General features: G+C 48.9%; 1 protein-coding gene across 1 annotated transcript in view; it reads left to right on the forward strand.

The window, feature by feature from the left end:
* The window catches only part of ADCY5 (adenylate cyclase 5), a 165,804-nt gene that overhangs the window by 70,940 nt on the left and 67,693 nt on the right, over positions 1-27,171 (forward strand). The window contains 1 exon segment of the mRNA XM_017855346.1: positions 23,806-23,955. Coding sequence (XP_017710835.1) covers positions 23,806-23,955 — 150 coding nt within the window.

Below are 27,171 nucleotides of genomic sequence, written 5' to 3' on the forward strand. Positions count from 1 at the left end.
TTTTTTTTTGAGACGGAGTCTCGCTCTGCCGCCCAGGCTGGAGTGGTGCAGTGGCCAGATCTCAGCTCACTGCAAGCTCCGCCTCCCGGGTTTATGCCATTCTCCTGCCTCAGCCTCCCGAGTAGCTGGGACTACAGGCGCCCGCCACCTCGCCCGGCTAATTTTTTGTATTTTTTAGTAGAGACGGGGTTTCACCGTGTTAGCCAGGATGGTCTCGATCTCCTGACCTCGTGATCCGCCCGTCTCGGCCTCCCAAAGTGCTGGGATTACAGGCTTGAGCCACCGCGCCCGGCCTCATGCAATATTTTTTGAGCATTTTTTTTTTTTTTGAGACAGAGTCTCGCTCTATTGCCACACTAGAGTGCAGGGGCGCGATCTCAGCTCACTGCAACCTCCGCCTCATGGGTTCAAGTGATTCTTCTCCCTCAGCCTCCCGAGTAGCTGGGACTACAGGCATGCACTACTAACACCCAGCTAATTTTTGTATTTTTAGTAGAGATGGGGTTTCACCATGTTAGCATTGTGCTAAGCACCTTCCTTCTTCGCGCTGGGTTATGTCTCCTTGTTTCCCTCCACACAGAAAAAGCACTCCATGCTTGGAACACCAGAGGATGCAACTTCCCCAGGTGGTGAGCAGAACAGGCCTTGCACTCATGGAGCTCACAGTCTAGCAGGGAAGTTGCGCACTGGTGGAAAATCACACTGGTCATGGTAGAATGCTGGCTGACCTCAGCACTCAGAGGGAGGGAGGTGTGGGCCTATGATGGCTGTTGTCGGGGGAGCCTCTCTGGGAGGTCAGAGAAGCTTTTCAGAGGAATTGAATATTGGCTGAGTCCACAGGAAGAGTAGGAGGTAACTGGGCAAAGAAAGGTGGAGTGGGGTTTCCTTGGGAGAGGGCCTGGCACATGCAGAAGCCCTGTTAGCATGGAGCAGGGACTGGAGCCAGTGATAGCAAGAAGTGGTGTGAGATGACACTGGAGAGCAGAAGGAGCCAGATAACTGAAGCCCAGAGAGCTGAATTAAGGCACTTTTATTCCAAGAGACTTGGAAGTTCTATCAGAGTTTGAAGTGGGAGAGGAAGTGCAGTTTACATGATCCAATGTGTGTTTTGAGATCATCGTGGCTGCTGTGTGCAGCTCCAGCTCTTGTCTGCTGTGCGCTTGTCAGCTGGAGGTGGACAGGTGCGTGTGTGTGGCAGAGAACACGTGTGCAATTTTAGAAGGGTTGCAGCCAAGCCTTCCTTCTTCTTGCTGGGGCACATCTCCTCATTGTTTGGCTCAGCACAGAGAAAAAGCACTGCAAACACCAGAGGATGCAGCTTTCCCCAGGGGATGACAGGAGTTCAACTGAATACAAATCCTAGTTCTGGGAAGAATGCTAGTGGAGAAGGGAACTATTGTCTAAAATTAGGCTTTGGGACTATTTCAGTGAAAAGTATTCTTCCTGCCTGGTCTTGATGAGGGCTCGCCCTGGTTTCCCCCCTCCTGCCTGCCCAGACTTTTGTTCCCCATTCTCATCCTCCTTCTGGCCAGTTCATCGTCTTCACTCACCCAGCCACTCTGTTCTGGGGCCACCTGAGACTAAGGTTGAGGTGTTCATTGTTATTTATTTTGGGCCTCTATGGGCACACACATAGTAGGAGGGTGGCCCATTGGCTGGCAGTGATTTCCACTCAGCAGACAGTGTCCTGAGGCCCTGAGTGGGGTGGGGCCTGTGGGAATAGGTGTCCCCTCCTTCTAATAACACTTTTCTCAAAACTTTGCAGTCTGGACTGGGAGACTACCCTGGGCCTCAGGCAGAAAGAACATATGCTCCTTGGAAGAAATTTTTATTTCTCTTATAGATGCACGAAGGCCGAGAACCCCTTAGCTGTCCTAGTGATTCTTAGGCACTCACTGTGAGGAAGACGGTCCACAGTCCCAGAGCTGGGACTCCATGCAGGCCTTTGGAGCATGGCAGGATTCATGGCAGCGATGGTGATGAGGAGTTTTAACCCAAAAGCTGTTGAGAGCATGTGTGCAGTAGCCCCTTAGCTTAACTGTGGCCATCTCAGCTACACTCTTGGCATTTCCCTGTTCTTCAATTCTGTGGGCCCCCAAACTGAGGGCTGCCTTAGTCATAGTCCTGCTGAAACAGGCAGGACTGCCCAGCAGACCTCCAGTCTCCCTTGTACTTGGGCAGCCTTTGCCCCGGTGAGCAAGCAGATGGAGGCCTTTCAGAGTTACTGCACACATGCTGTCAACAGCTTTTGGGTTAAAACTCCTCATCACCATCACTGCCATGATTCCCACCATGCTCCAAAGGCCTGCGTGGAGTCCCAGCTCTGGGACTGTGGACTGCTTTCCTCACAGTGAGTACCTAAGAATCACTAGGACAGACATACTGACATGGACAGGTGAACAGGCATTCACTACCCAGGGCTAATTGAGGCCCTCGTGGTCACTCTGCCCAGCCTTTCAGCTATCCACTTGCTATGCAAATGCCCTATCCAGCATCCCCGCATGCCAGAGTACCCAGCACACAGTTCGCCCTCAGGAAACACTGAAGGATGAAATAAGCTCTTAGAATGACTGGCCTGCCGGAGGCCTCTCGTGCCTCTGACCCCTCGAGCATTCTTGGGGCAGACTCTTAGCTGGAGACATTCTTTCCCAGGAAGCAAGATGGCGCCAGCTGACCTTGGATTGTAAATATCCCTCATTCTCCTGATTGCTCTGAGAACTGGGAATGGGTGGCCTGTCCTAGACTGGTGGCCGAGCCCCAAAACAGGGTGGACTGAGCTGTTGGGGTGATGCCTTGAGGACCACTGGGTTCCAGAGAGTCTTCAGGAAGGATGCCCTGCCAGCGCTCCCTTGGCTGAGATTACTGGCAACAAGACCTGGGAAAACAGCGTCTGGTTTATCTCTGTTTGTCGTCCACTGAGGAAAAATGAGAGTATGCTTCCTTCTCCAAGGCAGAGCTGTTTATATCTGCAGGTTCTTGACACACTCATGCATACTTTCACACACACAGATTGGAAGATAAATGAGTCGTCCACGTCAAACTCCTCAGCAGTGAGCAGACACTAACCAGATCCCAGCCCTTTCTCCTCGGGACAGATGTGCTGCCCTTGAAAAGGGGCTGGGGGCAGGGGTGGAGGTGTCACCAAGAGATGGGGCCCGTGAAGGGGCTGACAGATGGTGAGAGGCTTCATTCCTCTGGAGGGTACTTTATGAAGACCTGGGCTGCAGGTGAAGTCTAAGTTAGAAGGGAGAAGAAGAACTTCTCAAGGAGAGATATGAGTGCCCATTGATGGGCACTTCTCAACCCTTCAATGTGAGCTCATCATCTGCCCCATAATTGGTGCCCTTCTCGACTTCCCATCTCTCTCAAGGTCTCCATAAACATTCAAGTTTCCCTAGGCTTGGGTGTGTCAGTCCCAAATCTTGCCAGTACTTCCCTTGTAGAATCTACTGGATGCATCCCTCCCTTCCAGCCCCAGTGCCGTCTCCTGAGTACAGCAGCGTTCCTAGTCTGCAGACCCAGCCTTCAGACAAATGCTGCCGCCCGCCTTTTGCCAAGGAAGACAAACAGTTCTTCCTTCTGGGATGGAGCCAGTGTAGCACAGTGATTAAGACCATGGGTTTCAGAGTCAGTTGGCCCTGGTTCAAGTTCCAGTGCCACTACTTCCTGGCTGTGTGGCCTGGAGCAGGTTGCTTAACTTCACTGTGCCTCACTTCCTTTGTCTGTAAAATGATAATTCTATTTACACCCAGCCCATAGTGTTGTCCCGAGGATTAGATGAGGTTATACCTGCACACTGTAAGTATCCAGTAGACAGTAGCTGTTATTAAATATCATGAAACAACCCCAATCAGCAGCTTGTAGTGGCTCCTTATTGCTTGTGGGACCAAGCCAAGCTTCCCCTCCTGGCAGACAGGGGTTCACCATCTGGGTCATTTGACTGATGCAGCTTCATCATCCGTCACTCTCTGATCCTGCTATGGTGGCCTCTTCACTGCCCCACCTGTGCTGTGATTTTTTGAGGACTGTTGCTTTCAGTCAGAAGTTTCCCCTCCATACCCCAACCCTATTCAGCTCCCAGCCCAAACCTCACCCCCTCCCTGATGCCTGTCTCAACCGCTTTGGCTGACAGAGGCATTTGCACTCTGAACCTAGCCATGTCATTATTCAGCATCCACTTGTGTGGTTTCTCCTGCGTTTTCTACCTTCACCATGAGTGCTTATGTCTCGTGGTGCTGTCCATGTACTGTTGCCTCCCTTAATGTGGATATTTGGGAGTTGACCATATGATCACTAGAAGCTTCTCCATCAAATATGGGGAAGCCCTATCCTGATTTTATAGGAACCAAAAGGTAAAGAGATGTTTCCCAAGGTTGCCAGATCACCCTGTGGTAGAAATGCGAGTGGACCTCCAGCCCAGAGCCTATGCTTCGCCAGTCCTGATCCTCTGCTACCTGCGGGGGGTGCTTCTGGCCTGTTGGCTAAATTCCACAGCTCAGCAAGTGTCGGTGATGAAAGCCGGGCCCAGCCTTGCGAGTGCTGGCAGAGGGCTTGTTTTGACAAGAGCAATTTAGCTTAAGTGACTTGTGCTAGCACTTGGGGTGCTCACAACAGGGACCTGACTCACTCCTTTGTCAAAGACCTTTGTCCTAACTCCCTTGCGCCCTTCAGGGCAAGGAGTCATTTCTGTGAGACCCTGTGGATGGGGGCGTGAGAATCTGTCCCTTCCGTGGCCTTCATCCTTCCAGTTCTATTTTGTCTCTTGGGGCAGCCCAGCTGAGACTCGGAGGCTCCAAGAAGAGTTCTCCATCCCTCTGGTATCAATCCAGTTTGCTGCATTAAGCAGGAAAGCCAAGGGCATGGATAGTGCCCAGTGACAGAGGACTTCTAAATGTGCTAGATGATTTATAGCAGACTTCCTCTCTTCATTATTTTTGGCTCATGCTGAAGTCAAATCAGTCTGTATTCCTCATGTACATACCAGCTGCCTGGAAATGGCTGTGATTGGGACATACCAGTCATTACTTGATTTGTGTGCCCCTGTTCCTACTCGAACACTTACTAAATACCTGCTGCATGCTAGGTGCTGTGGAGGTACTGGCAGCTCCATGGGACTTGGCCCCAGCCTGGCTGGCTTTGGAGGAATGGTTTGCTGTGGATAATTCCTAGAGTGAATGAGAACCTTAACCGGGCAGGAGAGAACGGTGGTTGAATGTTGCATTGCCCACCTCTTGCGGTATCCGCGCCTTTTCCTCTGCTTGTCAGGGTTCAGCTTGTCTGGGTTCAAAGGTGGCTTTGTAGACTCTACTTTCTGCTGTAGCTGTGGCCCTCTTTAAAACACATTTTAAAAACCAGTTGACACACATTCAGACATGCTAACGCTGATTTTTTAACAGAGTGGTCATTTGCTTAGGATAGCAGAGTACAAAGGACACACCCAGGGTTTCTTCTCACAGCAGTTCCCTTGGTGCAGACTTTGACAGCTGAGTTTCAGGAATGATCCTGTTGCCAGCCTCTTGCCCAGATGGGCTTACCTGCCCTCGTTGCTGGTGTGGGGCACAGGCACCCAGTGGTTTTGGGGGTGGGAGGCAGGCGTGTGTGTTCCTCTTGAGGTACTCTTGCTCTGTCATCTTAGGCATGTGGCCGGGAATAGCATCTGGTGTCGTGGGCTTAAATTCCACTCCAGTCTGCCTTTCTGAGGACTTGAGGCTTTTTCCCTCCATCTCAAGCTCTGGGAAGGGGTGCTGCTTCCTCCAAATGGGGAAGAAAAGGGACACTCCCCTATCTCCTTGCCTGGGTGCCCTCAGAATGTGCGTGCCACGCATGGGCTGATAGCCTGCCCAGTCGGGCATTGTGATGTTTCCCTGGATCCTCCTGCATCCTGGGGAATGTCATTCTCTGCTTATGTGCTGAGGGTAAGAGCAGTGTGGGCTGCTTCTGAGTCCTGAGGCCCTGGGGCACCTTTTGCTTTTCTGCCCTTCACTGTGTAGATACGCAGGGGTAGGGTGGAGGACAATCAGGCAGGAAACTGAGCTTCAGATCCCATGCTACCCACACCTGGCCTGGCTTTCGCTGCTGATGGGGAGAGCCCTGAGGCATTGCCCACAATGGGTGCAGAAGTGGCAGCCTCATCCCCAGCTCTTGCCCTGCTCTCCAGGCCTGGCTGAGAGAGATATTGGCTGCCATGTGCAATGCCCCGAGGCTCAGGACCAGAACCCGGCTTGGGTCCGGCCACGTGCCACTTCCCCTGGGAGACAGTACTCTGGTAAAGGCCTGGTGCTTCAAGGCAGTTGACAAATTACCGGTGTTCTTATCTTCTCCACTCTCCTCAGGGGACTGCGATCGATTGGGTGGAGCTCTCAGTTTCTTGCTTTTACTAAACCTAGATAGGCAGTGGAAGAATAATTGCTTTCCTGACATTTTATATTATCGCCTTATTTAGTCCATCACCTTAATCTTTATACAGTCCTTGAGAAGTAGATAGTATCATCCTATTTTGTAGGAGAAGATTCTGAGGTTTACTAAGGTTAAATTACTGAGTCACCACCACACATAGGAAAAAGGATGTGAACTTGGATCTTTGATACCAAGTCCCAGCCAGATCCCACGTTTTCACCACAGCATGCTTCGTCTTCTTGAGATAATGCAGAGCTCACTCCTTCTTTCCTCTGGGTCGCTGTTTGTTAACCGTGCAGAGTCCGGCCACTGTGCTTCCTTCCGTCTTGAGAATCAGCCCCTCTGTCTGCTTTGTCTCTGCTCTGGTTTCTGGGCCTGGTCCCAGGTCTTGTCAGGAGCACTGCTCAGATGCCTTCAACCATTCTTGGAGTGGCCTTGCTGTTTTCACACCTCCAGCCCCATCCTGCCTTCCCTTGACTTTGTGTGCCCTGTGTGCTGTGATTTCTCCCTTCTGCCACGGTGCATGTGGTGGGAAGGGAGGAGGAGGAAGTGAGGGAGGAAGGGAGAGGGCAAAGGGGAAGGAGGGATGGGATAGGGGCTTGCCATCTGGATACTCAGACCTAGAAACCTCTGCTGTTTGCAGGTGTATTAGGGTCAAGGCTAAGCTGCTGTAACAAAGAGACGCCAAAATATAGTGGCTTTAAGAAGATGGGAATTTATTTCTCTTGTGTCATAGTCTCAAAGTGATGGGATCCAGGTTGGCAGGATGATTCAGTTCCATGGGGTTGCTCTACCACCCCTAAGGACATTATCCTCATTCATATGGTCAAAGCTGGGTTTGGAGCCTATCTGTGTTCTAGCCCAGAAGAAAGTATTTGATAACAAAATGGGAGGTGACATGGGAGCTGCATGTAGCACTTCCATTCATACCCCGCTGGGATAGTCACATGACCACACCTTGCTGCAAGAAGGGCTGAGAAATGCTGTCTGTGGCTGGGCAACCATGTGCCCAGTGACTGTGTATTGCCCGGGAAGAACGGGGCAAGGAATTTAGTTGGACAACTTACAGTCTCTGTCACAGCCTTTTAAAAATTATTATTTTTAAATAAAAGGTTAGTCTTAATTATTCTAAAGGGGGCAATGGTGTGATAATCTATAATCCATCACTTGGACCTCAAGCTGAGAATATGTTTCCAGGGGCTAGGGAGTGTGTAGGGCAGGTGAGTCTGCAAATGAATATTTGCCACTCCTCCCACTGGCCGTTTTTATAGTCTTCCATCATAATGGTTGAGTTTCATGGCTCACCCTTTGGCATTAGGTCATGCCTCCATTGGCCCTGAGAGAGAAGACTTAACACTGTTACTCCTCATGCCCCAAGAATTAAGGCAATCAGTGCTTCCTGCAGCTGTGGTGCCAATTCTGGTCACCCTTCCTACCCCCTTGTTAGCAGCACAGCCAGGAGAGAGTGGAGACCAGGGCAGAATCTCCTGGTTTCTCTCTGGGAGGCTGAATGACATCACAGATAAGACTCCCCAGAGTCCTCAGGATGTCAATGCTCTTGGGAAGCAGCTGAGAACCATTTGGTCACATTCTCCCATTGTACATAGAAAGAATCCTCATAGGACCCAGAGAGCAGAGGAGTTTGCTGATCTGGCCCAGCTTGTGAGGAGAAGGGCTGCACTGCAGCAATCCAGGCCTCTTGCTGTTCACCAAGCCTTTCCATGAGATTCGTTTGCACATTAACTCATTTCTCCAGTAGACTCAATATCTTCTGGGGATTTCCTAGTGATATGCTCAAGGTCAGCTAGCAAATAAGGGACTCTCCAACACTTCAGGCCAGGTCTCCCAGTTCCCAGACACTCACAGGGACACACAGACTTGTCTCATGTCTCATCTCCCTGGTAGAAACCATCTCTAAATGCTTAGTGGCCATGGCAGTTAGTACCACACTCATCTTTCATTTAATTCTGATGTGGGCCTGGGCATTCCTGCAGGTAAGGATTGTTTTAGTTCATTTTCTATTGCTGTAACTGAACACCACAGGCTGGGTAACGTATAAAGAATAGAGGTTTATTTAGCTCATGGTTCTACAGACTGGGAAGTCCAGGAGCATGGTGACAGCACCTGGTGAGGGCTTTCTTGCTCATCATGATGTGGTGGGAGGCATCACATGGCGAAAAAGAGCACGTGTGTGTATGTTAGCTCAGGTCTCTCCTCCTCTTCTTATAAAGCCACCAGTTTCATCATGGGGCCCCACCCTGATGACTTTAATCCTTATTACTTTCCAGAGACCCCACCTCCAATCGACCTGTGAATTTGAGGATTAAGTTCCCAACAAATTAAATTTCGGGGTACATGCAAAACCATTGCAGAGACCCTGGAGCCCATCTCCCACCTTGTGTTTGATGCTCACCATCAGAGGCAGCTGGGGGTCTGGGACTGTCTTCTCTTTTGAGTTGGAATGTTCAAGGCCTTAAAGGTACCCTGCAGCCTTCAGTTTTCTTTTCATCCATGTATTCATTTAACAAGTATTTATTGTGGCCTGATATGTGTCAGCCTCTGTCCTGGATAGTAGGGACACAGCAGTGAGCAGAGGAGACCTGGCTCCTATTTACTTTCTTTTTTTTTTTTTTTTTTTTTAAAAGTCTTGCTCTGTCACCCATGCTGGAGTGCAGTGGCACCATCTGAATTCACTGCAACCTCTGCCTCCTGGGTTCAAGCCATCCTCCCACCTCAGACTCTCAAGTAGCTGGAACTACAGGCATGTGCCATCATGTCTAGCTAATTTTTTTTTTTTTTTTTTTTTTTTTTGAGACAGGAGTCTGCACTCTGGTCAGCCCAAGCTCTCGAAGTGCAGATAATGAGTTTTGATCTTGAGACCTCCATTGCGAATACTCTGACCTCTCCTAGGAGGGATTCTAATATGTGATTTCTCCTGTCTCAGGACTCCAAGTAGGCTGGGGATTCAGGTGCGTAACCACGCATTGCCCAGCCTAATTTTTTGTATTTGGAGTAGAGACATAGGGTTTGCCATAATCGTTGGTACCAGGGTCTGGTCTTCGAACATCCATGTACCTCGAGTACCCACACCACCTCCGCCTCGCGCCAAAGTTGCTGCGGTGTTTACATGGAATGAGATCAACCGTGCTGGCTTATCCCCTAATGGCATTGTTAGTCCCAGCCTGTGTTGGTTTACGCCCGTACAGTGTTAGCATTGGTGTCTTATTAGCAGGTGTCATTAGCTCCATTATAGAAGATGAGCGCATTCAGATTCCTGTAGGTTGTGTGACTGGCTCCAAGTCACAAGACTGGCCCCTGGGGCCCCTGACTCCCAGCATAGCACTCCTCTCACTATCTTCCTGCCTCTCTCCCCCAGGCAGTCTTTGGGGCCCCTAGATCCCTGCTGAGGGGCCCATGGTCCCCTCCGTCCCCACAGGGCAGCCTGTGTGGTGCTGAGTAGGGCCCAGGCCTGCCCCACAGAAGACATGGCCTCATCTAGGTTCTGCACTCATTTGGAGGTTAGGTAAGCACTTGGTGGCAGTTTCATTTTCTCTTTAGTGTTTTTTTTCCTTCTGGATTCTGCTGACCTAAAATGAGCCTCAGAGGTGAGGAATGGAAAGAGGGAGGAGATGTGGGCGTGAGCAGATCAGGCTAGGGGATAGGGGAAGGCACCAGGGAAGCCGCACTTCACCTGTGTAGGGTGGGAACCAGAACTCCGAGTTCAGGTGGGCTCCTTCTTCCCGCCCCTGAATCTGACTCCAGCCTTTTGTCAGCCCCCTCCCTCCACCTACACGGCTGGCACCACCCTCAGCTGTCACCACTACTCACGGGAAACAATGAAAGTTTGTCTGATTTTCCGGGAGAGGAGGAGGAAGCTGAGGGTGGGAGAGCTTGGGGGAGTGGGGATAATTATTCTCCAAGATGAGATTTTTGTAAGAGAGCAACTTGATTGCACTTGGAGGATAAATAAACTTCTAGCCCATAAAACTTCTTGCCAGACCACAAAGCAAACATCTCCTTATCCTAGAGGTCAGAGAACTGCAGGAGAAGCAGTTTGTGGGTGGGCGAAGCATCATCAGCTTCTTTGGAAAACCTTTGCAAGGTACTGCCCGCACGCCAGCCTCTCCTGGTCCTCCCGCCCCAACTCATGTCCTTGTTTTTTATGGGAACATGTCTGCCTTTCTCCGCTGCTTTGTACATGTGATTCCCCTGCCTGGTCCAGGGATGAGGTGGGGGGCCGGTGCCTGGCATAGATTCTGAAGGACTCCGGCTTCCTCTGGGATTCCCCATGGATCTAGCACGGTTGGATGGGGGACTTTTGTGTGACTTCCAGGTATGACAGGCCTTCTTAAAGCTGTAGCTTATATGCTGTAATGCTGAACATTCCGTTGCATTGCAGGAGAACGGAAGGCAGAAGATTTGAAATCAGGGATTTCTCTGAAAGTCTTTATAAGTAGCATCTCCATTTAGAGGGAAATGCAAATTGTCCCTGCTTGAGCAGCCGGAGGCCCAGGCTGTGGCCACTCCATGGACTGTCCCAGATGGTGAAGACCTTGGGCATCACCCACTGCCTCTCAGTTTCATGGATGAGGAAGCCCAGGTTCCCAGAGGAAGGAAGCCGAAGTTCCCAGAGGAAAGGTGACATGCCCAGAGCCACGTGTTTGTTGTTTGCAGATCCAGGCTGAGAACTCATACCTAAGTTCCCAGGCCTTTCTCCACACTGTGCTGCCTCTAGATGTTCATTCGTTGCTCTTGAGGATGCCCTCCTCCCCATGGTTTTAAATTCACGTATTCTCCCAAAGCCCCAAGTTTTGTGATGTGCAAGAGAGGTGGATTTTGAGTCTGATACCCTTCTCTAGGCTGTCCTAGATACCTCAGTCATCACGCCTGAGCCCCTGTCATACACCTCCATGTCCCTTGGGTCTCACCTCCAGCCCCCCTTCCCTTTTCTGTTGCCACATCTCATGTTCCTGAAAGCCACAGAGAATGACTGTCCTGGTGTACCATCTGAAATCGGCCCTGAGCTCGGCAGATGAATCTGAGCCTTTGGGAAATTACCCCCTCAGGGGCAGTAGGGAGGCAGATCACTCTGTGGGCCTAAGGTGGGCCACCAATTGCCCAGCAGTTTGATATTCCGCAAGTAACCTGGGATCTGTCCCTCATCCACTGTGCTCCAGGTCCCTCCTGTCCTGCCTCCCCTGTGTACAACATGAGTGCTGTCCAACAGAAATATATTGAGAGCCACATATGTCCTTCCAGCTATTCCAGTGGGCCCAAAGGAAAAAACAAAGAAAACGAACGAACCCATGGGTGAAAGTAATTTAAATAATACATTTTATTTGCCCAATATATCCAGAATATCATTTTATCATGTAATGAATAAAAAGCAATTTCAGACTCCAGTGTATTTTATATTTACAACACCCCTCACTTCAGACCAACCACACTGCAAATGTTTCTAGTTATGTGTGGCTAGTAGCTCCCATGGTGGACAGCTGAGTTCTGCGGAGAAGTACGGTGCTGCCCTCATTTGCCTCTTTGGCCCCTCCCCTCCCTCTGCCTCTGGATAAATCAGGTTTCCTAACCTCCATGCTGTATTCATTCAAGCTGTGACCCACTCGTTCTCCCTTCACTGCCAAACATCCAGAGTCACCTTCATTCACCGTCCCCTCATGACCTCATGACTTAACCCCTTATAGCTCAACTCCTCCTCTACCCAGTCTGCTCATCCATCTCTTTTCAACCTTTTCCACAACACCTGATTCTGTTGACTTTCCTACTCTTGCATTTAGCTTTTGTGACACTTTCTTATTCATAACCCATTCACCCCAAAGCCAGCTCCTCCTGGACTTCCCTAAGTAGATTATGAACCGAAGCTCTCTTCTTCCCGTAGATGCATCACCCAGGCCCAAATACTCTTTGCAGATGCCTTGCTTGGGGGCCACTCTACTTTCCCTTCTCAGAGTTCGAGCCTCTCCAAGGCCCCTGGTCCTTCTCGTCTGTGCTATTTCCATAGTCCTCTTTTAGTCTCTCTACTTCTAGCGTCTTCCTTTTCACTGCCTTCTTTCCAGCTGTCAGTTTAATCTACCCAAAGTTCTGCTGTGATCACATTTCCCTTTTGAAAGCTGGCAGCATTAGAAGTTGTAATAACAGGGGAACATGCTTGTGTTACAATATTAAGTGAAGGCCAGGCGCGGTGGCTCATGCCTGTAATCCCAGCATTTTGGGAGGCCAAGGCGGGTGGATCACCTGAGGTCAGAAGTTCGAGGCCAACATGGTGAAACCTCGACTCTACTAAATATACAAACCTCGTCTCTACTAAAAGTACAAAAATTAGCCGGGCATGGTGGTGGGCGCCTGTAATCCCAGCTACTCTGGAGGCTGACACAGAATTACTTGAACCCAGGAGGCGGAGTTTGCAGTGAGCCAAGATTGCACCACTGCACTCCACCCTGGGCAACAGAGCAAGACTCTGTCTCAAAAAAAAAAAAAAGTAAAACACAGGATACCAAATTATATAAACAGTAAGATCACAGTTTTATGAAAGCAAAAACAAAAAGCCATAAATAGATTTTTTAAAAAAGGAAGTAAAAGGAATAAATGGAAACGTTAATACTGGTTGTCTTTGGGTGATAATTAATTTTTTTTTCCTTTACCATGATTTTGAAGTGTTACATAATGAATGTATATCTTATAATCTGGGGAATGAATATACTTTTATTTTGTAAATGCAGCCATCAAGAGTTTTTAATGCCTCCTAGATCATGTGCTGGTTCCTTACTCTGACATAGAAAAAATTCTTTCATGATCTGGCCATGAACCCCCTTGTCTCATCTCTGACCAGTCCTCTCCTTGCTTCTGGTCAGCAGTGACTACCTGGTGTTCCCAGTGTAGCCCTGGACTCTTCTTCCTCTGCCCCATCCATATCGATGCTGTTTGCATCACCTGTATGCCCCTCCACTGGGATGCCCGCTGGCCAGGTCCTTCCCATCTGCAGACGCTTCTCCGGGAAGGATCCTAGTCCCCACTGCCCAGACATGATTTCTTTTTCTATTTTGAATCTCTTTTCCCATTTGACTTATTCTCTCTGGTTTTACAGGCATTTTCATTCTTATTTTATCTCTTCTGTCAGAAGAAAAGATTCTTCAGCCTGCCGTATTCACGGCACAAGCATGTACTTTTTTATTTCTTTATATAAGTTTATCAGTACTTCTTTTTAGAGTAATATATACAATAGAAATGTTGGAGAGTATTCATTGGTATAAAGAAAAAAAGTAAAAAAGCACTTATCATCCCACCACCTAGAGATATTCCATCACTGTTAACATTTTGAAATGTATACATGTGAAAAATTGGGCTCATGAGGTATATGCAATTTCATATTCCTTTTTTCCCCCACTTGACATTGTATTTTGGAAAATTTCCCACAATGTTGAATGTTATTTAAATAAGACATTTTAAAGGCTTTGAGATGTTCCAGGGTATTGAGCACCATAGTTTTGTTTTATTTTATCATAAGGCAGAGTCTTGCTCTGTCACCCAGGCTGGAGTTCAGTGGCGTAATCATGGCTCACAGCAGCCTTGACTTCCTAGGCTCAAGTAGTCTTCCCACCTCAGCCTCCCAAGTAGCTGGGACTACAGGTGCATGCCACCATGCCCGGCTAATTTTTTATTTCTTTGTAGAGATGGCGTCTTACCATGTTGCCCAAGCTGGTCTCAAATTCCTGGCCTCAAGTGATCCTCCTTCCTTGGCCTCCCAAAGTGATGGGATTACAGGTGTGAGCCACCGTGGCTGGTGAGAGCACCATAATTTATTTAACTGTTCTCCAGTTTTTCAACATTTAGCTGTTCCTAATTGTTAACTTTTATAATCATCCTTGGACATAAAGCCCTGTTCAAGCTACTGAGGTTTCTGTGGTATAGATTCCTGGGAGGGAACTAATTTATTGGGTCAAAGGGTATGAATATTTGGAAAGCTCTTCATACATATTGCCAAACTGGTTTCCAGAAAGGTCATGCCAATTTGCATTCCCACTGATAATGTAGGAGGGCACCTATTCCATTGCATTCTTGCCAACATTATTACTATGAAAAGAAAGCTTTGATATTTTAATAGGCAAAATACTGCTTTTATGGTTATTTCTTTGCTTACTAGTGAGGGTTCACATCTTTTGATGTCACACATTTGTAAGTCATTTGTATTTTTACTTTGAATAGCTTATTCATCCACATTACCCATTTTGTTGTTGTTGTTGCTCAATTTTTTTTTTTTTTTTCCAAGAAGGAATCTTGCTCTGTTGCCCAGGCTAGAGTGCAGTGGCGTGATCTTGGCTCACTGCAACATCCGCCTCCTGGGTTCAAGTGATTCTCCTGCCTCAGCCTCCCGAGTAGCTGGGATTACAGGTGCGCACCACCACACCCAGCTAATTTTTTGTATTTTTAGTAGAGACAGGGTTTCACCATGTTGGCCAGGCTGGTCTTGAACTCCTGACTTCATGATCCACCCACCTCAGCCTCCCAAAGTGCTGGGATTATAGGCATGAGCCACTGTGCCCAGCCTTTTTTTGTTGTTAAATTCTACCCATTTATTGTTAATTGGCAAAATACTTTGTATATTAAGGGTATTTCCTCTGGCATATTCTTTGGGAACTGAATGTTTATGAAATTAACTTGAGAATAGAGGATAGAGATTGTGGAGCCTACAGAGTCTATGTCCTCCCAACCACTTCCATACCTTGTCTGACTTCCCCACCAGATCTGGAGTCCTAGAGGGCAAGGTGGCCGGCAGCATGGTTTCCCAGTGCTGGGCACTCAGTCAGTGTTTGTCTTGTTCATGTAAGCACTAATACGTGAAAGCTGTTATTTCTCTCTGGTTGCGCAAAGCGTGGGGTCTTCCTAGGAATAAGTAATTAAAAATAACAAAAAATAAAATGTACAATGTGGCCACTTCTCTCTAAAGGCACAGCTGTGCAAGTTACAGAAGACATTATCTCCCTTGCAATTGTTGCTATTTACTTTACAAATTTAAGGGCATTAAAACCACAATGAGATACCATCCTCACTCATGCTAGGATGACTATCATGAAAAAGATAACAAAATAAGTATTGGCAGGGCATGTGGAGACATTGGAACCCCCATGCAATGTTGGTGGGGATGTAAGGTGGTGCAGGCGACTGGAAAGCAGTTGGGCAGTTCCTCAAATAACACAGAGTTGCCGTGTGACCCAGCAATTCCGCTCCTAGGTATATCCCTAGGGAAACAGAATATATCCATGTAAAAACTTGTACATGAATGTTCATCACAACAACATTATTCATAATAGCCAAAAGGTGGACACAACTCAAATGTCTATACCTGATGGCTGATAAACAATATATGGTACATCTGTGCTGTGGAATATTATTTAGCTGTAAAAGGAACGAAATGCTGATACAGGTAGAGCATCCTGAATCTGAGAATTTGAAATCCAAAATGCGCTAAAATCTGAAACATTTTGAGCTCTGACATGAGCTCTGACATTCCACACATAAGTACTTAACACAAACTTGGTTTCATGCACAAAATTATCTTGAAATATTGTATAAAATTTCCTTCAGGCTACATGTAGAAGGTGTTTATGAAACATAAATGAATTTCATGTTTAGATTTGTGTCCCATCTCCAAGATATCTCATTATGTATATGTAAGTATTCCAGAATCTGAAAAATATCCAAACTATGAAACACTTCTGGTCCCTAGCATTTCGGATAAAGGATTCTAAGTCTGTGTGTGCTACCACGTGGACGAACCTTGAAAATATGTCAGGCGAGAAAAGCCAGACACAGGAGGCCACCTATTGTTCACTTCCATTTATATGAAGTGTCCAGAATAGGCAAATCCATGGGGGTGGAAAGTAGGTTTGTGGTTGTCAGGAGCTGGGGGAGGGTGGGGTGGGGAATAGGCAGTGACTAATGGGCATGGGGTTTCTTTTGGAGATGTTGAAAATGTCCTGAGGTTGGTAGTGATGGTGGCACAGCCTTGTGAATACACTAAACACTACTGAATTTTGCACTTTAAAAGAGTGCATTTTATGGTATGTGAATTGTATCTCCATAAAAAATAATTAAGGGAAGCTACACTAGAGTAAGACTTGGCTTTGTGAGACAGGTGGGCCTCTCTTACCCATAGCTGTGAGTTCCCTAGAGAGAGTGACCCCGGAGGACATTCATCGAATCTGGCAGTCGCTGGGAGTAGGTCCCTAATCAGCAGTACTTTATGTGACCAGGATCTATGAAGAAGGCCTGAGGCGCCTGGGATAAGGGTGAGAGAAAGTTGAGTGTCTCTTTATTAAATAGAATAAAACAAAACTAGATCTAAATTAAGTTGGGATAAATAACAGCTTAGTACAGTAGAGTAGGATGAACTGTGAGCTCAGAAAGAGATGGCTGTGATCCCAGTTCTGCAGCTGCCTTGCTGTGTAACCCCAGGCAAGACCCCTTCCTTGAGCCTCAGTTTCCTCATTGGCAGAGGGGGATGATGCTGCCTAACTTGCTTATCTTATAAGGATTTGATGAGTGTGAAATGAACTACATGTGAGAAAGTGTTTTGCAGACTGTATATTGCTGTACCCAATTATTCCTAGATACTTGTCTTTCTTCACATTTTAGTCTATTTTGTTTTTCCTTAAAATGTATTAAGCAGATGCTAATTGTTGATTTGTCAATATTTCATGCTCTAATTTTAGTAACATTAAAGTTGTATTAAACATTACACTTTAGAATTCTATTATAGATTGTTTTTTTCAGACACAGTGAGTAGCTGGGGTGGGCATGAGACAGGGAATGTGGTCTATGATAAGACTTAGAGAGCGTTCATGCTGGCACAGGAGTTTGGGCTTTATCTTACTGGTAATGGAGAGTCCTGGCGGGTTTTGGGGTAGGAAAATGTCGTAATGTTAGGGTATCATTTGAGGATCTCTGGCATAGAGAATGGTGTTCACAGAGGCTGGAGGCCCCTCAGGAAGCATCCTCAGTTCTTGAGTCGAGGGGGAGTTCCAGAGCAAGGGAGAGTGACAATCCCAGAGCAGCTGGATCCTAGCTGGAAAGGAGAGGAGAAGGGGGACATTGTCTGGGCAGGACCCTAGTGAGCAGAGAGATAGGCTTGATGTTTGTCCAGAGCCAGTGGTATAGAACTGGCCACCTCCTTGAAAGAGGACCTCGTCACAGAAGCCCCCAAGCAGATACAATGCAGCTTTGATTACCAAAACACATACAGCAGTCTTGATTCTTTGTGAAAGGAAAAATTTTAGAGGTGTCACTCATTATGATTAGAAAAACAGTTAAAAGTATGTAATAGTTAAAAAAAAAAAAACCACAAAACATTAAGCACCTAATCGAGCATGGTGCAGTGTACAAGGAACCATGCTGATATGCCTTCTAAGAGTACATAATTTAAGATTATTCTTCCTTGAATTATTTTATTTTATATCTTGATGGGGTTCCGCCGAGGTTCCCTGAGCTTCCCACGACCACTGTGTAAGACAAATGAAATTCAGTGTAGGAGGAAGGAACTCTTGCTAGGATGTCAGCTTCTTTTATTTGGGACTCATTTTGTTGTTAGTTTTATGTGTTTGTAAACTGACAAAGGACTAAAACAGGAAGGAGTTGTGCCTGTCTTTAGGGCCGGGGCCAGGGGACACCTTGCAGGAAAGGGCCTCTCCTCCTTTTCTACTACCCAGAGCAGGGGGAGCTGGTCCTCTGCCCCCAGGGTCCCTGAGGTGGTCCAGCATCTTGTGGTCCTCGGGTGGATTTGGAAAATCAGATCTCACCTCTTTGGCTTGCACTTCATCAGGGTGATTGCAGACTCTGATGCACAGGGAAAAGGCTGTAGTCTGTCTACTCTGTCCTCACAAGTGGAGGAAGATCTGGAAAAGGGAGTAGGGAAGAGTGGACAGGAGCTTGGGGAGAGGGTTGTCATGACTAGGGGAGGGCAGGTGTGGTTTGAAAAGGACCCCTGGTGGGGTTGTGCAGTAAAATATGGGTCACTCAATTAAATTTGAATTTCAGATAAACAATGAATAATTTTTTTTTTAGTATAAGTAGGTCCCAAATATTGCCTGGAACCTACTTACACTAAAAGATGTATGTGTTGTTTGTCTGTAATTCAAATGTAGCTGAACATCCTGCTCCCTCCCTCATTACTAAATCTGGCTCCCCAGGAAGTTCTGATTCCTACCACAGCCAGCACCATTCACCTGTGAACCATACTGCAAGGAGCAAGCTGACTTATCAGGAACAGGAACCGCATAAAAGAGCAAACTGAGCGGGGGTCTTCCCCAACTCATTTCCTTCTACTCCAAAACCATGCATTTCTCACTCCTCTTTGCCTTGCACCGTTCCCAGGATTATCCAGTAGCAAGCCTATTGTAGTGGGCCCACGGAGCCCCTGAAAACTCAGAGAGGAGAGGCAGAAACGACCGCAGTGCCTGAGGCCGGTGGCTGGGGTTTCTTTGAGCCTTCCCGAGGAGACACTGCACAAACCGAGCACCGTAACTTCCCACTCCTGGCTCAAATCAAACCTGCAGCCTGCGGGCAGCCAGAGATTGGGTTTCAGAAGTGCTGGGGTTTTAGAAGTATTAAATATTCATCGGCATCTCCCCTTGGTTTTGACTCTGAGAAGAGAGTCAAATGTTCCCCCTCTAGTGGAGTCCCTCTTGGTGTGGTCCTGGGACCCCCTGGACCTTGTTCACCTGGACCCCATCCATCTGCAGGGCTTGTTTTCAACTTTTTGTTGTTGTTGTTTTGGAGTCAGAGTCTTGCTTTGTTGCCCAGGCTAGAGTGCAGTGGTGTGGTTATAGCTCACTGCGGCCTCTACCTCCTGGGCTCAAGTGACCCTCCTGCCTCAGCCTCCCAAGTAGCTGGGACTACCTGGTGAATTTTTTTTATGTTTTATTTATTTTTATTTTTTGTAGAGATGGGGTATCATTATGCTGTCCAGGCTGGTCTTGAATTCCTGGACTCAAGTGATCTTCCCACCTTGGCCTGTCAACTCTTCCCTACTCCCTTTTCCAGATCTTCCTCCACTTGTGAGGACAGGGTAGACAGACTATAGCATTTTCCCTGTGCATCAGAGTCTGTAATCACCCCTGATGAAGTGCAAGCCAAAGAGGTGAGATCTGATTTTCTTTCTTTTTTTTTTTTTTTTTTTTTTTGAGACGGAGTCTCGCTGTGTCGCCTAGGCTGGAGTGCAGTGGCGCAATCTCGGCTCACTGCAAGCTCTGCCTCCTGGGTTCACGCCATTCTCCTGCCTCAGCCTCCGAGTAGCTGGGACTACAGGCGCCCGCCACCACGCCCGGCTAGTTTTTTGTATTTTAGTAGAGACGGGGTTTCACCATGTTAGCCAAGATGGTCTCGATCTCCTGACCTCGTGATCCACGCGCCTCGGCCTCCCAAAATGCTGGGATTACAGGCTTGAACCACCGCGCCCGGCCCTGATTTTCCAAATCCACCCAAGGACCACTTCCCAAAGTGCTGGTTTTACAGGCGTGCACCACCACATCCAGCCGCTTGTTTTAAAGCAGATGCTGAGGCTACTCCAGGGCTGCAGTCTGCTGTATTGTCGGGTCTCCTTTTCACTCCACTTGGTGTAATGTGGGCATATGTCACATGCTTCCCCATACTACTAACTTCCTACACACACACACACACACACACACACACACACACCACTTGTGTTCCATGTGGTTAGATGTGTCCCATGAGGCCAGCACAGGGAAAACCAATAAACGCTTAATTAGGCCCTGTTTACCTGCTGTTGTGAAGCCTCGGCAGTGACTGATATCTGTTACTATTTACTAATTAGGTCCTTTACACAAAGATAGGGTTTATACTTACTTTTACTGTGCCTGTCTTTATGGGGGTGTAAGAGGTGGCTCATTATTTGGTCACTGTTTGAGTGGAGAAGAGAGCCCGGCAGCATTTGGACATACCTTTCTTGTCCCCAAGGTGTGAGATCATTTTCAAACTTCAGACTCCCTTTGTGTGTAAGCAGAATTCCATCAGATTTTACCGATACCTCCTCACTGTTCATAACCAGAGCATCTGCACAGGGACCTTCGCACCCTTTAAGACCTGGTGCCCAGATTCCTGCTTTTTTGGCAGATGGTGTGAGTGTGTGTGAGTAAGGCAGCTATTAATCTCTTTTTCACTTTCAGGTCCAACTTGCTGAAATCCGACCTTTCCAATAGCCTTGCTCAAGACCCCACCCTCAAACCACAGCACCCTCTTTCTGCCTGCCTGGTTTTGTGTTTAGTAGAAGAGAGATGAACACCAAGGCACACTAAGCTTAGCAAAGCCATTTGGATGGATATTGGGTTACCGTGCATCTTTTTACCTGGATTTGCACTGTCGGTTGCCATTGGCCTTCTGGCTATCAGAGGAGTCAGATTACAGCAGGAGAGACCCGGAGGATTAGTACAGAGATGCTGCAGCAGACACTTGATAATTACTTTGGGGGTCATGTCTCAAAATAGACTCTGGCCTCTCTTTCTGGCCTCAGAAAGAGGGAAGGCCATTCTTTCTCTGTCCAGCCATCTGCTTATATTTTCTCTATTAGTTTTGATCCAAGGTTGGTTGAACCTGCAGATACAAAACCTGTGGATATAGAGAGCCAACTATACCTTTAAAAATTTTACTTCCAATTGGTATTTACTCATATATAAAAGTAGGCTGCTTTTTATGTATTGATCTTATATCCTATGACTTTTCTAAACTTGCATATTAATTCTGGTAGTTTTTAAAATTTTTTGAGGTTCTTCTATGTAGACCATCATGTCATCTGCAAATAGAGACAGTTTTATTTCTTCCTTTCTAATCTGTGTGTCTTCTGTTTCTTTCTCTTGTCTGATTGCATAGGCTAGGACCTCCAGTGTGATGTTGAATAGGAGTGACAAGAGGAAACAACCTGGCTTTGTTGCTGGTCTTAGGGGAAAGCATTCAGTCTTTCACCATTAAGAATGATATAATTTAGATGTAGGTTTCTGTATATGCTATTGATCGGATTAAAGGACTTCTATTCCTAAGTTGGTAAGTTTAAAAATTATTAATGTATGTTGCATTTTGCCAAATGATGTTTTAGAAACTATTGAAATGATCATATGGTTTTTAAATTTTAGTCTGTTAATACGCAAAATTATGTTGATTGCTTTTTGAAGTTAAACCAGCCTTCATTCCTGGGGTTAAGCCCATTTGGTCATGTTGTATAATATTTTCATGATGCACTAGCCTGTCTGAGGCTAGCTCCTTATCTTCTCCTTCCCAGTTTCTCCTGTCTCACTTCTGTTTTTATCACCTGGCACCTTCCTCTCTTTTCACACAGATCTCCCCTAACTAGATCATCCTTCAGAATTCCCTGTGGCCTACCCCTCCGCCTTCACTTCCTCATCTCTTCCTCCTTATCCTCTCCCAGTGGTTCCCAGTGACTTCCCAGAGGCCTGTTTTGGGGATCTCACTTCATAATCACAGCATTGGTTACTGCTTCAGGCCACGGTCTATTTCCTCCTGGACTTTCTTCTCCCTGGTCTTAGGGGCCCTTCCTTCTGTGTCAGCTCTGCCCTGACTGGCTCCCAGCCACACACAGGTCTTTGTTCCCTCATGCTTTGGGCTTCTGTGGCAGCGTCTGAACCCGTCTCCCATTCCTGCACTCTTGTCTCTGATGAATCTTCCAGAAGCCGCGGGCTCATCCAGCCACTCTTTGGTTCAACAGTCCTTTTGGGGGACACAAACATTCCATCTATAACACTCTTCAAGTGGATTGTAAGTTTCTGAAGAGCAGGGGTCTTCTTTCCTTGTGATAAATAGGTTGGCTTTTCCTATGCCATGTGTTTACATAAAATGACAGCGATGGGATTCTAGGGTAGATGGGGTTGGGGTGGAAGAATATGGGAGTTATAAGTCAGCAACAATAGTCGGCTGAGGCAGTGGAGCTGGAAATCTGAACTTGCCCCTTCCTGGAAGGCACATCCAGGAGACACATGGGGAGCTCAGGGCATTCTTCAGCCGGTAGGGAGTAAGAGTCTGAAATGGGCAAGAGAAAGTCTTTTCATGGACTGGGGCATATACACCATGCGATGTCTCCAGGGAAAGGTGGTACCACATTCAGCAAGGAGCAAGGACAGGACCACCTCAAAGCTGTGGTGGGCAAAGCCTTCAGGTAGAAAGCAGACCTGAGTCGAGAGCCAAGAGGCCCCTAGAGAAGAGCGTAGGAGTCATCTGCCGGGGCCACTGCCAGGCAGCCGACATCCCACAGCAAGGCCCTTTGGGATGCAAATGGCCAAGTGCCTTCCGTACCCCAGGACTTGGGACCAACACAGGCCTCCTGAGGGCTGAGGGAGCCACAACAGAAGGTGCAGCAACTGACCCGGGCTCCCCTTCTGGAGCTGGGACTAAGAAGGAAGTTTTTGGAGGGAGTAACTGAGGTGCAGCTCAAAGCCCCCACAGCCTGGGAGCCGGAGCGTCATTGTGTGGCTCTGTCCCATGTGGCCGCAAGTCAAGGACAACAGGACCCGTGTACTCAGATACCCAGGAGCTCTATCTGCCAAGAGAAATTTTGCCTACACATCACTCACTGGGATCTGAATGTACCGTGTAACCTTGCTTTCCGCGTCGTGTTGTATTGTGTTTCGTTTTCCCTTAGCTTTTCAGTAAGTATTTCCTTCAACGGAATTCCAGCTTCAACTCTGCTGACCTGGAGGGTCAGTGGTACTTTTCCACACACACATCTCAGTTGTTGGGAAGCAGGGGAATGGCAGACACTGGCCAGCTGGTGCGGTGGTTGTTAGAGGGCTGGTAACAGAAAGACCAGAAGCCTAGGGAGGAAGGAGTGGAGACCCACTGTGGCCACGGACCCTGACTGGCCAGCCTTGTCCTTTTGTTCCCTAGAGCATTTGGCACAGTGCTGGGGACCTGAGGGGATTTGAGAGGCCTTGATTCATTGGAGCTGATCCCTGGGGGAGGGTGGCCCCTTGTCCTGTGCTGGACTCTATCACACTTTCAAAAGTGAAATCCCAGCACCCTTGTGGCACCTTCCTTGCGGTGACCCTCCTGCCTCCAGCACATACACAGCTCTGTCACAGTACATGTAACCTTTTAATTTCTGGTACGATAGGCATGTTTAGTATGATTACTAGGTGATTCAGTGTCCTTAAAAGACATACCCCATGACAGGCCAGCCAAACTTCTGGCTTTGAGGACATCAGAGAGCCCGATCGATTATGCCCGGCTGCTCCCAGTGGTTGGCTGCGTGTGGGGTGCCCTCAGCATTTGTTTGCTAGCGCCAGGTGTGAGTTTGCTGAGACAGGGGCTGAGGGCTCCACACTTTGGGGCCAGGAGGGTCAGGATCTGAGCTCGGTGTGCTCCTCTCTCCTTCTGCAGCTTGTCTCCAATGTTCTCATTTTCTCCTGCACCAACATCGTGGGTGTCTGCACCCACTACCCAGCTGAGGTCTCCCAGAGACAGGCTTTCCAGGAGACCCGAGAGTGCATCCAGGCGCGGCTCCACTCACAGCGGGAGAACCAGCAGCAGGTGAGTGAGCCCCCTGCCCTTGCGCAGTGGGAAGGAGTGGAGACCTGAGATGTGCCTCCCCTGAGCGCCTGGCCTGGGGCAGGTGGTGCTCATTACAGCTGCCAGCCCCACTCCCTGGGAGGGGCCCAACCCATGGGGAATGTTTCCCCTGGAGAGAGTCCAGCATTCCAGGCCCTGTGGGAAGGGAGCTCTACCCTGCCCATGCCTAAGGCCAGGTGCCCATAGCCATGTGGTGTCCCTGTGGTTTGCAAACAAGCCCAGCAGCAAGAGGGTCCCTCCCTCCTTCCCCACACGGCTCCCCCTCCCTCACCACACTGCACCCACCTTGAGTTGCAGTAAGGAGAGAAGCCAGCATTCCTAACTGGGATGAAGTGCTCCACAGGGGAGGGATGAGGGAAAAGCATAGACAGGAACTTCATCCCCTGAGACACCCCACACCTGGCTATTCCTCTCTCTGAGTTCTGGGGTTTGGTGGTTCAGAGAAGGAAGAAAGTCCCATCTCTCCCTAGACCTGCCTGGGCCAGGGAAGGCAGGCCATTCCCAGGGTTACAGATTCCTGGTGCAAAGAGGGACCTGCCCTGTGTGCACCACTTTTGGGTGGGGTGGGAGCAGGGCTAAGGGCCACATCAGGGGTCCAGCCCTTCCCTCTTTGGGGTTGGAGTCCTGTTTGGATTCCAGGTCTGGATCCCCACTGTCTCCTCTCCTGTGTGTGAATCAGGTAGGGGTCTGGTGACTCTGAGTGATGGCTCCCACACAGGAGGCCTGGGGGGCTGTGTGGCTTAGGGGAGAGAGTGGGCGGGTCTGCAGAGCAATGGGGCTCCCACTGGCTCCTATGAGATAAGGTTGCTCCAAACCGGAGGCCTTCCCTCCCCTCTTAGATTACCATCTCCCCAGACCCTCAGCAAGCATCAGTGGAGCCCACCTGAGTGCCACATGCGGCGTCAGCCCCCATGGCTGATATGAACATGGAAGGTCTGCCTTTGAGTGTGGGGGACATGGAGAAAGGGCCAAGATGGCAGTGGTCACTCGTGGCTCCAGGCCAGCATGGAGCACATGTTGTGGCCACCCTGAGTGCAGAATGTTTTACTACTGCGGGGGACGTCCTTGATGCCATCTGGTTGCATCCTAAGTGAGTCACAATGACAGGCTGGTGACATCCAGACAGCCAAACGAGGGGGCAAAGCTCTGTAGTACCTCTCCAGGCCCCCGAGTCCCCACCTGTCCCCACTTCCCTTCCAATGCTGCCTCGGTGGTCGCCATGTCTTGTCAGGTCCCCACTTACGCTGACCAGTCCTCGGCCTGGCTCTCCTCATTCACTCTTTGGCCCTGTCTGAGCTTCTGGTCCAGCATCTTGAAGGAAGCCCTTGCTGGCAGTATCCTTGGGGTCCTCCCACTGCCCTTTATTATTAACACATGTACGTCACCTCTGGCACACAGCACCATGCTCACCCCAAGGCCTCGGCATTCCGGAAAAGCCCCTTATCCCATTCCAGGCCTCAGCGTCTCTCACCTGAGATCAGGATACCTCCTTCTTCTTCCATTTTTGGGGCTGCCCCTCTCACTTCTCCAGGGGAATTACCATTTTACAGCTTGCCACAGTTTCCTTGCTCTGGCCTGGGCCAGTCTGGACATTCCACCAAATCCACAGGGATTTAGGGGAGAAAATATTTTTGCCATTCCATATTTGGAGCCAATGTGCTGAGGAGGGGACGCTTTCTGCGGACAGGTGCTTCTCAGCCAGCGGCAGCCAGCAAGGCATGCAGAGAGAGCTGCTGGGGCTCCCTGGGGAAGCTTCTAGGTGCCGTGTGATAACTGGGCTCAGAATTATTCCCCAGCGGCCTCCTGACTACCCCTCCTGGCCCTCAGCCCCGGAGGTGGTTGTAAATGTAGGAGGCCTATCATGAAGCCAAATGGTTTGTAGCACGGTCTCTCCCAGTCATCCCACGCTGTCTCTTAATTCCTATTTCTGTCACCAGTAACTATTTACTAAGAGTTGGCCTTTGGTGCTCATGTTTCCTGCTGCCTGGGGGGCCAGACCGACCCACAGGGAACACCGCCCTTCACAAATGTGTCAGCTTCTCGAGCAGAAGGCTCTGGGCCATGGCACTGGGCAAGACGCAACTCCGGTCCCCAAGGTGGCCTCTCCTCACACACAGTTAACAGGCTACTGATGTGGGGTTTCAGCAGGTGGGGAGGGGATGCTGGCAGCCAGAGTCGGACCTCCTCCTGGGAAAAGGGAGACCCTGAAGGAGGGTGGGGAGCAGCGCAGGAGGAGGGTGATGCCAGCTGAGGAGCTTGTGTGCAGCAGCAAGAAAGACCCCAGGAAGCGTGGGGGCCTCTGGGTTCTGCTCTATCTGGAGCAGAGTGTGGATTTCATTTCAGTGCTGCTGGGACAGCAGGTGGAAGAGCAGGGAGGAGTCAGATCGTGGAAACCTCCAGGCCAGGCTGCGGGCATGGGCTGATATCAGCAGGGTCAGGAGGCTTAGAAGGCGACATGGTCTGGTGTGTTTTAGGAAAAGCAGTTGCTTGCAGAGGGGAGGATGGACCAGAGGCAGCAAGCTTGGAGACAAGGAAAGTGATCTAGAGGCTGCCCCGGTCATCCAGTCTGGCCCTGAAGGTGGCCTGGATGGTGACAGGCTAAGGTTGGGGTGGAGAGGGTGCTTCAGCAAGGAGAGGAGCAGCAGCCAGTCTGGGGGTGGCAGGAGTGGGCCAGGCAAGCATGAGGCATAGCAAGGGGGGGGGTAAGGGGACATGGGCATTGATTTGCGGTGGAAAATAAGGAAGAGTGAGTTTAGTGGGTCTGGAAAAACCCGTATGTGATGTGGCTGGTGAAACTAGAAAACCTGTGAAGGTGTTGAGCACAGGTAGTGTTTCAGAGAGATCGGGGCTGTGCAGGCACCAGGGAGGGCAGAGGGAGGCTGTCTGTCCAGGGTGTCGCAACCAGAATCCAAGAGCCAGGTGAGAACTGCATATGGGCAGTGAAGGAAGGCACAGAACGGAAAGGACAAGTGCGAGAGCTGTTTCCAGATGAGCAGGACTTCATCAGTGCTGGACAGGGCCTACCGCTCAGGGGAAAGGAATGAGTGTCAGAGGGAAAGATCTGAAAAGCAAAAGCCACTTATGTGGGCAGGGCCTTGACACTGGTGCAGCAGAATGGGGCTGTCCCAGGTCAAGGCAGGGAAATGGAAAGAAAAGTGATTGGGAAATGACAGTGCA

This window comes from Rhinopithecus bieti, unplaced genomic scaffold (genome assembly GCF_001698545.2).
Source record: "Rhinopithecus bieti isolate Rb0 unplaced genomic scaffold, ASM169854v2 scaffold_39586, whole genome shotgun sequence".
NCBI classification, from domain to species: domain Eukaryota; kingdom Metazoa; phylum Chordata; class Mammalia; order Primates; family Cercopithecidae; genus Rhinopithecus; species Rhinopithecus bieti.